The sequence below is a fragment of the Vespula pensylvanica genome, chromosome 4, assembly GCF_014466175.1.
Source record: "Vespula pensylvanica isolate Volc-1 chromosome 4, ASM1446617v1, whole genome shotgun sequence".
Taxonomy (NCBI): domain Eukaryota; kingdom Metazoa; phylum Arthropoda; class Insecta; order Hymenoptera; family Vespidae; genus Vespula; species Vespula pensylvanica.
In genome coordinates this window covers 7,244,194-7,256,867 of record NC_057688.1, presented here as the reverse complement: position 1 = coordinate 7,256,867, position 12,674 = coordinate 7,244,194, and the positions used below count along the sequence as shown (strand labels likewise).

The 12,674-nt window shown below is 27.2% G+C and overlaps 3 protein-coding genes across 12 annotated transcripts; 2 read left to right on the top strand and 1 right to left on the bottom strand.

Moving 5' to 3' along the window:
• Positions 1–2: 2 nt before the first annotated feature.
• On the top strand, positions 3–1,685 carry LOC122628486. Of its 3 annotated transcripts, none has more exons than XM_043810844.1 (3): positions 3–151; positions 281–1,067; positions 1,136–1,685. In XM_043810844.1, the coding sequence occupies exons 2-3, from the start codon at positions 284–286 to the stop codon at positions 1,645–1,647; spliced, it is 1,296 nt and encodes a 431-aa protein (XP_043666779.1). In that variant the 5' UTR covers positions 3–151; positions 281–283; the 3' UTR covers positions 1,648–1,685. The 3 variants fall into 3 exon arrangements, with proteins under 3 accessions (XP_043666779.1, XP_043666778.1, XP_043666777.1); XM_043810843.1 differs by having other exon boundaries at positions 5–194; XM_043810842.1 differs by having other exon boundaries at positions 5–209.
• Positions 1,686–2,600: 915 nt separating this feature from the next.
• Positions 2,601–9,304, bottom strand: LOC122628501 (protein lin-54 homolog). 7 transcript variants are annotated; one of them, XM_043810866.1, is made up of 14 exons: positions 8,994–9,304; positions 8,825–8,931; positions 8,522–8,730; positions 7,560–7,957; positions 7,158–7,475; positions 6,842–7,078; positions 6,545–6,763; positions 6,307–6,423; positions 6,089–6,229; positions 5,763–5,999; positions 5,401–5,609; positions 4,766–5,009; positions 4,424–4,620; positions 2,603–4,269 (listed from the first exon to the last, which is right to left on the bottom strand). In XM_043810866.1, exons 4-14 carry the CDS (start codon positions 7,944–7,946, stop codon positions 4,086–4,088), a joined length of 2,490 nt encoding a protein of 829 aa, XP_043666801.1. In that variant the 5' UTR covers positions 7,947–7,957; positions 8,522–8,730; positions 8,825–8,931; positions 8,994–9,304; the 3' UTR covers positions 2,603–4,085. The 7 variants fall into 7 exon arrangements, with proteins under 7 accessions (XP_043666806.1, XP_043666805.1, XP_043666804.1 ...); XM_043810865.1 differs by having other exon boundaries at positions 8,857–8,931; XM_043810869.1 differs by lacking the exon at positions 8,522–8,730 and having other exon boundaries at positions 2,602–4,269; positions 8,857–8,931.
• Positions 9,305–10,016: 712 nt separating this feature from the next.
• Positions 10,017–12,180, top strand: LOC122628382 (COP9 signalosome complex subunit 4). Of its 2 annotated transcripts, none has more exons than XM_043810636.1 (8): positions 10,017–10,194; positions 10,267–10,367; positions 10,440–10,579; positions 10,658–10,794; positions 10,888–11,002; positions 11,088–11,277; positions 11,350–11,727; positions 11,802–12,180. In XM_043810636.1, the coding sequence occupies exons 1-8, from the start codon at positions 10,055–10,057 to the stop codon at positions 11,933–11,935; spliced, it is 1,335 nt and encodes a 444-aa protein (XP_043666571.1). In that variant the 5' UTR covers positions 10,017–10,054; the 3' UTR covers positions 11,936–12,180. The 2 variants fall into 2 exon arrangements, with proteins under 2 accessions (XP_043666571.1, XP_043666572.1); XM_043810637.1 differs by having other exon boundaries at positions 10,020–10,194; positions 10,461–10,579.
• Positions 12,181–12,674: the final 494 nt, after the last annotated feature.

Genomic DNA, 12,674 nt, shown 5'->3' with positions numbered 1-12,674 from the left:
TAATAAAGTGAGATAAAATAAAAAAATGTTATATATATTTATTTATATTGCAAAATATTTAAAAAGTTTATAAGTTGTAATATTATTAGTGAAGAATTCAAATTATTACCATTTATCATCCGCTTCCTGCGTGATACACGTGGTGCAAAAAGTTAGGTTATGGTATTGTTTGCATTTTTTTTTACATAAAGATAGTAAGTATCTAACTAGTAAGTATATTTATTTATTATTTTTTAATATTTAAACAAATGTTAATATCATCATAATAATTTTATTTTAGATCATGACAAGATATACAAGAGCAAAAGGGTCCAAAGCATCAAATGAACGCTTGCCCAATGATGCTACACCATGGCATGTTATGAAGCAGCAATTAACTGAAAATGAAATAACAGAAAAAAAGGTAAAAACAGCGAAAGAACTTTTAAGTGAAAAACAAGAATCTACTAATGATACAGCAGTTGATACTTGGGCAAGTTTTGATGATAAAAAATATGATGAAAAAGTCACTCAAGATATAGTATCTAACAAAATCAAAAAGAAAAAACATATTAACAGTGAAAATAAATCAAAAATCCAAATAGAAAATAATGTTAATTTAGATACAAAAGTAGTAGACAATGAAAATAATATTTCACAATCTCACCAAGTTTTAAGCAAGCGACAAAAACGTAATATGAAAAAGCAAAATAGGAATCTACATGATTCAACTATTACAACTTCAACAAACGAGGAAGAATCTAAAATTAATAATACTGATTTTCCTAATGCAAAATACAATGACACTAATTACCCTTCAAGGTTCAATAAAAATCATACAAATGGAAATAATTATTTTAATAGTAAATTTAATCATTATAATGGTAAAATGTTCAAACCAAATAATAAGAGGAAGGCCCCAAAAATTAGAGATGACAAAGAACATAAAAGAAGAAAGCCTGATTATGGACCTATAAAAATGACACTTAATGGAGTAGAAGTAGAGATAGTCAAGTATGATGGATTTCCAGTAAAAAAAGAAGATGCAGAGAGATTAAAAGATTTACGAAAAAAAATGGTAATGCAAGGTATGTATATGAGTGAAAAAATCTTTTGTTACTTTATATATATTATAAAATGATTTTTTCATTTCCAGGTATACCAAAATCAGAAATTGATATTGCAATGAAATTGGAAAGAAGGAAAGCTGAAAAGGAATTAGCACGTGCCAAAAAGCATGTTTGCTTTCACTGTCGTAAATCTGGTCATAATTTATCTGACTGTCCTGAACTTGCAAACGAACAATCTGGTACAGGAATTTGTTTTAAGTGTGGTTCAACTGAACATACTCATTTTGAATGCAAAGTAACTAAAGCTCCAGAGTACAGATATGCAACTTGCTTTATATGTCGTGAACAAGGACATATTTCTAAACAATGTCCAGATAATCCTAGAGGAATCTATCCTGATGGAGGAGCTTGCAAGATTTGTGGGGATGTTACACATTTGAAAAAAGATTGTCCAGATTTGATCAAAGAAAAAGAAGAATCTGTAATTACAGTAGATAAAATTACAGATGGTACTTTAGAATCTTTAGATTCAAGCATTGAGAAAAATAAGAGTGACAAAGATAAAAATAATACAAAAAATAAAATTGTCAAATTTTAAATTTTGCAATGAAAATATTAAATTCTTTCATATGCTGTTATGTGTATTATATTTTTTACCTATAACATACAATAGTAATGATTGAATCAATACATTAGAAATAGAAGATGTACTAATGTGATTCATATGTATAATATATATACAACGCTTTTTGATATACAAACACTTAAAGTGATTTCTTTTTATAAAAAACCTGATATCAAACACGATATTACATTTATTTAATTAATGCGCTACAATCTATGCATCTCACATCATATATTTACATAATATTTGAATTTAACTCTAAATTTTATTTCTCATATATCGTACGTAGGATAACATAATTACATATATTGTAAGGGAATTGCTTTTTTCCATTGCTTACAAAAAAAAGAAAAAGGAAAAGAAAATTTATGATGCATAATGCATGTTCTTCTTTAATAAATAAACGTTTCTTTTTAGTAAATTATTGTAGCTCTGTGATATCAGATTTTCATTATTTACAAAAAACGCTTTATTAAAGATTAATGTTCTATCATTTATCAACATATTCTTATCTACATCAGCTGCTCTATGAACATAATTATTCAATATTATATTAAAGTTCATATATTTATTCTAAGCCTGTATATTCACAATGTATTCTAATAAAAAATATTAATCGAAGTATGCATAAGTTTTATCGGATTAAAGTAATATATATTTAAATAAGTAAAGCAAAATATATTTGAATGAAATACTAACGTTTAAACTTTCAATTAATTGCAATCATGCATAACACGATATTTTGTACAATATGTATATATTTATATGTACTTAAAATAATTATTAATCTTCTTTAAAAAGTGCAGTTTTTGTAAATATATAATATATATTTCTGTTTATATTACACTTTCGTTCTTATATATTATAATATATACATATAATATATATATATAAACTGTACTTTTTTTTTATTAATTCCTACACTATAATTTCAATATATTGTTGTTACAACCACATTTATAATCTATTTCATGGAGGATTAAGTAATTATTAATAATTAAATTGATTTTGTATAACATTATTAGCATACTTCAATTAAGTATAGTAATTGACATCATTGAACGTAATTTAAAGATGAATGTCATTTATTTTGCTACAGAAAAAAGATTTACGATTTCAATGTAATGATATTTTATTTTATGAAAAACTATATATATGTAACTAATTCATTATCAATAATCAACAAGAGGACAAACTAAAACATATATTAATTGATTATGACTTCAACATATGTAAGATTCCCTCCAAAGCCACATATACTCTAAATTACTCAGAGAACAAATATATTCTATAAGTACTCATATAAATGATTAAAATGAAATTTACTGAATTTTTGTTCTGAAAAGAAAAAAACAAAAAACAAAAAAGAATAAACAAAATGTAAAAACATAATTGCAATCCCATTAATATTTAAATTTCGAGTTTTCATATTTCGAAATATCACATTTATCAATAATGATTTTATAAAAACTCAAGAATCGATATTATATGAATTATAATATGAAATATAATACTCCATAATACAGTGTCTTTAAATATCATGTTCCATCAAGAGTAATCAAATGAAAATAGAAGGGATTCATGTAATAATGGCCTTAACTATTTAATTAATGTTGGAATTAATACATCCAGTAATTATTATACATGCTGAATGATTTATACAGTTAAAAACTAAAAGTCATCTGTAATATTACTATATTTTGCACGCGAAAATATTTTATAATGAATATATTGCTATATCCATACATGCAATGATATATATATACATACATACATACATATATATATATATACACACACACATATATCATATCATATCATATCATACCATATCATCATATATATACATACATACATACATACATATATATATATATATCACTGAAAGCAATAATTGACTACTTTAATTACAATAAGACAAAGTTCTCTTATACCGAATTTAAAGCAATATAATCTTTTTCGTCATACCCACAGGCAAACAGTACCACAAAATTTACTAAATTCTCATAACTTTTTCATAGATTTCATAGAAATAAATATTAATTTTTATATCATCACATATATATATAATATTATGTATGATAATATATCCTATCATCTAATCAGCCCCTAATATTTTGTTATATCCAAATTTCAAATTCAATTATAAATCAAATAGAAGTTTTATTTAGATGAAATTATCATGATTTAACTGTCATAAATACCGCTCTCTTGATTGTGATGTATCATATATAATAAAAATGCATATGCATTTTTATTGCATTCTTTGGTATGTAATATTTCCATTGCGAATTTCATGATTTAATTTGAATAATATATTTAAAATATACTGAGACTTAATATTCTTAATCGTAAAATTTTTGTGGACGTTTGTAAGAATAAAAAAAAAAGTTATTTTCAAACTGCACCTGCTAGGTAGCTTCTGCTTTATGTGCCGACTCTATAATTTCTTTGAGACATCGTCCAAATTCTTCGATTATAAGTCTTTGCGATGTTTCATCATCAAACATATCGCGTTCAGCTTCATAAGCTTGTGCCATTAAGCACTGACAAGTCATTTCTACTACTTTATCAGTCAAAAAATTAAATGGTTGCCTAGGCAATATAAAAAAATATATTTTATTAATTATGTCAAAATAGGCGAGTTACATAATTAATTTCTAAATATACCACACATGCATTATTACATATTATTAACTAAGATCTTATGCATTCAAAAATTTATTTATTATCTTATATAATTACATACCTTGCACCCGTATTTGAAACAGCTGGTGGTCTGAAAGCCATTTCAGATAATTGCAGTTTTGCTTTATTTAACGTTAATTGTGCTGTCCTTACTTCAGCTGCATCTGCCAAATCTTTTAAGGATTTTTTTTCTAAATTAGGTTCTTCTATATTTCGACATCCTATGCATTTACAATTTGCAGAACACGGAATTTTAGCCTGAAATTCATAAAATTTCTCTTAATCATACATTTTCATTTCACAAACTAGTCCTTTACTAATGTTTTGTTTATAATGATCAGTTTGTTATTAGTTTATTAATAATATTATTTTCTGATAAATACTTAATAATTATTTACAATACCTCATAACATTCACAATAATTTTTTAAACATCCACTTCGTTTGCAATTGCAGCCTTTATTGTGTCTACGAATATCATCACCAGTTTCACGACCTTTCCCAATTTTTGGACGAAAAGCATTCGGATTACGTTCCAAACACGATTTGATCGCTCTTTGCCTTTCTTCTTCGTTGCCAAGATTGTTGGAGCAATTATTACAATTGCACATATGACAAAACTCTCCATTTGCAAAGCAATCACAATATCTGTGTGCGATTATATCCATGGTTTAAATCAATATCAATTTTATACGAATATATTCATATAAGAGTGCACAAAATATATAGAATTTTTATTTCTATAAATAACACTTAAACATTCCTGTTATTTTACATGAAAATATGTAGCTTCGCGATTTCAATATATGTCTCTGAAGTATAGAAGCTTTTGTAGACTGTCATTTTTATAATGGAATATTAACAAACAAATAAATAGTAATTCACAGCCTACTACTACTGGATATGAACACAATTCTGAAGCATGTATTATCAATGATTAAAATATCAATTCTCATTCAATATAAAAAAGTTAATATTGTGTAACTCTTAATATTAATTATATTCATTTATATATATAATTGCTTTTTATATTACTCACAATTTAAGACATTGCGATTTAGTGCAATTACATGGTTTCCTTGGTCTAATACCATTTGGTTCGACATTTGCATATGATCTCTGAGATGCTTTAGTTTCAGGAATAGATCCAGAAGTTAAATTGCCAGTTGGACTTTGTAAACTTTGTGTATTTCCTAATAAGTTAGGAGTAGATTGCTGTGATTTTATTTTTCCGTCTTCCGTATGTTGCTATTTCAATGAAATAATATAAGTAATACCTTTCTTTTCTCTTTTTAATTTAAAAATAACATTTGGAATAAATTTAATAAATAAATAAATATATATATATATATATATATATATATATATATACATACACACATATACATATATACACTATACCTGTTGTATATACTGTGCTGGCAAAACGACAATATTACTAACGTTGGGATTAGTTGAAAGAACAGCTTGACCAGATGCAAGTTGACTTAAAGCAGATGCTGGTATAGCAACAGTATTTTTAGGTTGATTTGCTACTGTTGCAGCAGCAGGAATTATCAATCTCTGGCCACTTCCAGTTAGGGTAGTCTTTGGTGCTACTGTTCTTAACGATTGATTACTAGTGTTTAAAGGAACAACCTGCAATTGAATTTATTAGGAATAATGATTGATTTAATTAATAAGATAATAAACTTTATCTGCCATGTGTTCTCATACACATTTTATACCTTTACTATCTGTTGTTGTCCACCTAACTTTTGACTTACTCCTACAGTTTGTAAGGTCTGTGTTTGTGGTTTTGATTTACCTACAGTAACAACATTGGTACTTGCAGATGAAGGAGTACTCACCAATCTAACATATTGCACCTATAATATAAATATATATGTAACAATTTTAATGTTATGTAATAAAAAATCACATATAATAGAACAAATAATTTTACCTGTCTTCCTGGCATTTGAATTTGATGTACTTGACTGGATCCAGTTACGATATTTTGAGTCGCAGGTATTCTAATAACTTGTCCACTTCCTAACACAGTTCCAGGCTTCAAAGAACTCTACAATAATATAGAATACATCATATAAAATTCAAAATACAAAGTTAATTAATTATAAAAAGAAATTATAATATTAATTTGTTTAATTTATTTGAACTCAAATGAATTTACAAAAAATTACCTGTCTAATAATTACTTTTTGGGGGCTTGGCTGCACATTTGTTTTACTTGAAGAAGAAAATACTGATTGTTGATTTGGAATTGTAGATGGCTTCACCTGAGAATTAATTATTGGAGCTGGTAATATTTTTGTTGGAGATTTTACAGCACTACTGGAAACTATTGTCATTGTAGATGATTGAGCTGATGAGGACTGGACCATTTTGTTAACAATGATACCCTTTAAATGACATGAAAAGATTATCATATGAGAATTAAATAATTTGACATTTTTGTAACATGAAAAAATAATATATACTTGTTTTTGTGGAGTTGATGGTAAAATATGCTGAACTTTGTTTGTAGTAAGTAATCCCATTTGTTGTGCTTGTGCCAATGTTATAGTTTTTGTTGGACTTGTTATATTTTGACTACTTACATTACTACTTAAAAACTTTATTGTTTGAGCTGGTTGGATTTCATTCTGTGAACTTGTTATAAGGACTTGTTGTCCTGGTTGTGTTTGACTTCCAGCTAATATCATTTTAGTATAAACCTATCAGAACACATGTTGTCATTAAATTAGCTTTATTATTAAAATATAAAATAAACAAAATATATAAAATCTTTCTTACATTCCGATTTTGTTGATTACTTTGTACTGAACGTTTGGTTGTTTGCACTGTTTTTACATTTTGTATATTACTTAATGTAATACTTCCTGAATGGCTAGTTGCCATCACAGGTTTATTTGCTTGTGTCGATCTTAATTGTAGAACACTACCATCTGCAGGTTTTGCTGTTATAAGAGTTTGTGCTATAGATTGTAATTGTCCAGTCGATGCTGATGCGGGATGAGAAATTTTTAGAATTTGGCTAGTACCTTGTCCACTTGCTGGAGAGACTATCATGATTGACTGACTTTGAGTAGCTGGGCAAATGTTCTGTTTGACCTATGAACATTGTTGTTACAATATAAATAAATTAATTTTATAATAAATCTTGTGAGATAAAGACAATTTACAAAATAAAAGTACCTGCACTGCAGATACAGGAACCCTTTGTAGCGACGGCTTAGTTTGAAATATAATATTTTGATTATTTTGACTTGCACTTGTGAAAACTATTTCTTCTGCTTGAATTTGTTCTGAAACTTCAGACATTTCCACATCAGGTACAATAGTTTCAGCCTCAATGTTTTGCTCTATCATTACTTGCTCTTCGTCGGTAGCCATGACTTCTTCCGCATTCATACATTCCAATTCAGCTTGAATATTCGCAAATGCTTCAAAATCATTTGATGAATATTGTTCATTGCTATGTGAAAGTGTTAGAGCACTAAGATCTCCATCGCCTAATGTACGGGAATCAAGAGCTAAAGGTTCAACTAAAGCCCTTGCATTTTGTCCTTTATTCAAAGACATGACGATATTACCTATCAAAAGTGATATATAATATTACAAATATCATCATACTAAGCATAATGATTTGTTTTTTCTATATTCTAAGTTATTAATAATTTTAATTAAATGGTAAAAAGTAGTAGATTAATTCTCCGTAATTTCATATTTATTAATATTGAACTTTTACACTACTAATTATTTGTGCATTAAATAATAAAATAATGATAGACTGCATAGATACTGCCTATTGAAATTGATTATTATAATAATATGTTTATGTTATTTTTTATTATATTAAAAGTTATAAATAATTAATGTCTAAACTTTATCAATATCGTCGCAGATAACTGTAAATACTACTAGAACATATGCAGATTAGAGATATATATAATATTAATAAATATTGTAAATAATATAATACAAATTTAATATATTAATATAAAAGAAGTGATCTAAGAAAATAACTGAGTACAAAATCACTTTACAATATGTTAAGCAAATCAGACCATTAAGTAAGAATTTAAAAATTCAAAAATTCAAATCTTGAAGAAACATGAAAACACGATTGATGAGTAAAATACATCTTAAATACGTACTAATGTAGGTAATAATGCAGGTGACAGGTCAATTCTTGACTCTTAATTATTAGAACAATCAAATTTGAATGATGATGGAAAATTCGAAGAATGAACCACTCAGGAACATTAGCGCCATTTATTGCTAGAACGCGCCATTTTCCGTAAAACGAACTGGTACACGTATTTAATGAACTTTAATGCACTCATTTTAATTCGGCAGAAACATTCTGTTCAATGAAAAACACTCCAAATATTAATTCGTAAAATTTAACGAGAATCTTTCTAAACATAAGCTCGATATCACACAAAATTTAACTTAACCTAAAATTCATCAATTCGTATCAGGTACGTACAGTGTTGGGTGGGGGCGTGCCACGAAACTCACATTATTTATGATAAAATCGTTATATATATGGCGAACATGTTCCCTAAACATTACAATGTCATTTAAATGCTTTCAAAAAGAAGTTCCACGATTTATCGTACATACCTACGCGTTCCCTTGATATCTCGAATTTGTTCAAAATCACGCGCCCACCATTGCTGTCCCACAGTGCACTACGCACCGCTGTGTACAAACAGACCTAAAGGTCGTTTAATGCTAAAACAGCAAATTATAGATAAAATAAATGTTTCACGATAAACACAAAATGAATTCTCTTCACGATTAAGCTACAGAAAATCAATATTCGCTTTAGTAGCTAAATTGATCAACAATGCAAAGCGATATTTTCGCGCACTTTGCAGATTTCGATTTCGCCATTTTTGCTGTTCCGCGGCTAAAAACACGTCAACCAATTGAGCGCCCTCTTGAACCAATAAAAAAGAAAATGATCAGAAAAAAATGTTAAACTCAAAGGCGCTAAAGCAATAAAATTTAAGTAATCAAACTTTTTTAATTATCACTTTTTCTAATAATTTTGCAATAGGCTACTTATACTTTTTTCTGTTTAGTATTACACATAATCTATATAAAATTGATATAGAAAATTAATGTATAATCCATTTAGTCGTAAAGAGAGATAGTTGATTTCAGACATATATTTTTTATTACAGTCAAAAGCTACTACTTTCTAAAAAACATTTTAATCATTTCATATATGTATATAGATCGCGAATTAAATACATATATGTTAATATACAAATAATTCATTTAATTTTCTGTTGTTTAAAGCGTTTCTATGACGACTATATTGTTAAATATTTGATAAAATTTTTCATCATTTTATCCTTCTTTGGCGGGAAAGTAATGATACGATTGGTCAAATTCTAAGATATTATTATTTGATTGGTTAAATTATATTCGATAAAGTATTGTCGTCGTAATATATTAAAATTAAAAAATATACTATTTTACTGATACAAAATAATCTTATCATTCAATTTTTAAAATTTATTTTTACAAAATGTGATGAAATCATTACTCAACGAAGTAACTAAATATGCATGCATATATGTGTACGTTTTTATAGGTATAGAAAATTTTACAACGCCACCAAACGACATCATGCAATTATTTTGTAGAAATAGAAGTTCCTCAATTTAGATATCATGAATATTGGTATTTGTTCTGAAATAAATTGTAGTTCGTGGCCGATGTTCGTCGAAAAGATGGTGACGGTAGCCGCTGTACGTCAACAACTCGCAAATTTGGCACATTCTGGCGGTTCTCATAAGGATCAAGCCGAAAAGTAAATGCAATTAAATAAATCTCATTTATTTTCTTATTGCACGATAAAAAAAAACAATAATTTTTTGTCTAGGTATCGTTCAATTTTAGATGCGATACTAGCTTCGGCTAACTCGAACCAAACACAAGCTAACGGAGAGCTTGTCGATGCTTTAAAGGTTTTCATCGAAGCAAGTATGTTGTTTTTGTTATTATCAATGACATTTTCAAGCATAGATGTTCATTTATTTATATATAAATAAGTAGTAACGAGTGTATATATTTCAGTTGTAAATGAAAATGTAAGTCTAGTGATATCAAGGCAGGTTTTGACAGACGTTAGTAGCAGATTACTTTCTTTACCTGATGAAATTTCTAAGGCTGTTTCACATTATACTCTAGATAAGGTATTTTGCTTATTCTATTGGAATAAAATACTTCTATCAAAGTATATTCAAAAGGTACTTAGATAGGTTTTTTTATAGGTTCAACCTCGAGTTATCTCTTTTGAGGAACAAGTAGCTAGTATAAGACAACATTTGGCTGATATTTATGAACGTAATCAAAATTGGCGAGAAGCAGCAAATGTGTTAGTAGGAATTCCACTTGAGACAGGACAAAAGTAATTATTTATGAACTAAATTTTATATGTAGATATTAATCTATTAACTACTTCAGCATTTTTAATATATGTATAATTTATGATATTTTGCAGACAATATACGGTTGATTATAAACTCGAAACTTATCTTAAGATTGCACGATTGTATCTAGAAGACGATGATCCAGTACAAGCTGAAGCTTTCATTAATAGAGCATCTCTCTTGCAGGTAATAGTTTAGATATATTTTATGTCATAACAATATAAATTCTCTAATATGTTTTAATTATTGCGTTTCTGTTTTTATATTATAGGCAGAATCTAAAAACGAACAATTACAGATCTATTATAAAGTTTGTTATGCGAGAGTATTAGATTACAGAAGAAAATTTATAGAAGCGGCACAAAGATATAATGAATTATCATATAGATCGATTATACATGAAGATGAACGAATGACCGCTCTTAGAAATGCATTAATTTGTACAGTACTTGCTTCAGCTGGTAATTATATTTTTTTAAGTGTTTTGATTTATAAATTGTAATCGTAATAAATTAGAAACTAATTTTTAATAGGACAACAAAGAAGTCGTATGTTAGCAACATTATTCAAAGATGAACGTTGTCAACAACTTCCTGCATATTCAATTTTGGAAAAGATGTACTTAGATCGTATAATTCGTCGTTCTGAACTTCAAGAATTTGAAGCTCTTTTGCAACCACATCAAAAAGCTTGTACTATTGATGGATTGGGATCTACTATTCTTGATAGAGCTGTTATTGAACATAATTTATTATCTGCTAGCAAATTATATAATAATATTACCTTTGAAGAATTGGGTGCTTTGCTGGAAATTCCACCAACGAAAGCTGAAAAAATTGCTAGTCAAATGATAACTGAAGGCAGAATGAATGGTTATATTGATCAAATTGATTCTATTGTACATTTCGAAAGTAAATATTGATATTAATATTTCTTCTATAGAAAATGCTTAATTTTTACTTAAAATGATTCTTTTTTTTTCCAGCACGTGAAACATTACCAACTTGGGACAAACAGATACAATCATTGTGCTATCAAGTAAATCAAATAATAGAAAAGATTGCTCAAACCGAACCAGAATGGATTGCAAAAGCAATAGAAGATCAACTAGTTCACTAACATCAGTCTTTGTTTAATAATGAAAAGAATTCTCATGGTATAGGTAATCTACTTTTGTGTTTAATTCTTCATCCAGCATTTGGTTACTATCACTCTCTTATGATCAAATATACAGATTTGTTATGCTAGGGAAGCTTTCACCTTAGTATATACAAAATCTCTATTGTATTATTATTATAATATAAAGACAATTTTTTCAAAAGTTAAAAACTTGTAAGCACTACATAAATATTATAGAAAACTTTCACGTGTCTAATTTATAGATTACCCGATTTCTGTGTTTACATCCAAGAAAGAAATTAAACAAATTTATAAAATAAAAAAACAATAGTATATATATATATATACACATATATATATAGTAAAAAAAATTAAATGTATTTTCTGTACAGATTATATTACCCCTACTATCAATCAGTGTTATAATGTTAAAAAAAGAAATAGGAGAGATATTTATATTATTTATCAATTTTTTATGTTTTATAACTCATAATGAAATTAACACTATAAAACTTTAACACATGTTACTTTCAAAACTCATTTATATTTTCTATATAAAATAAAGCTGTGGAGTATTAACTACAAAATTGTGTTGGTGATATATTGGAAACTTGGAAAATATAAGCCATATTTAATGTAAGAATTGCAATTATATATTGCAATTTTTGTTGTAAGTTTAATTATACACACATATATACACACACACATATATATATATGTATATTATGAAGAAGCGATT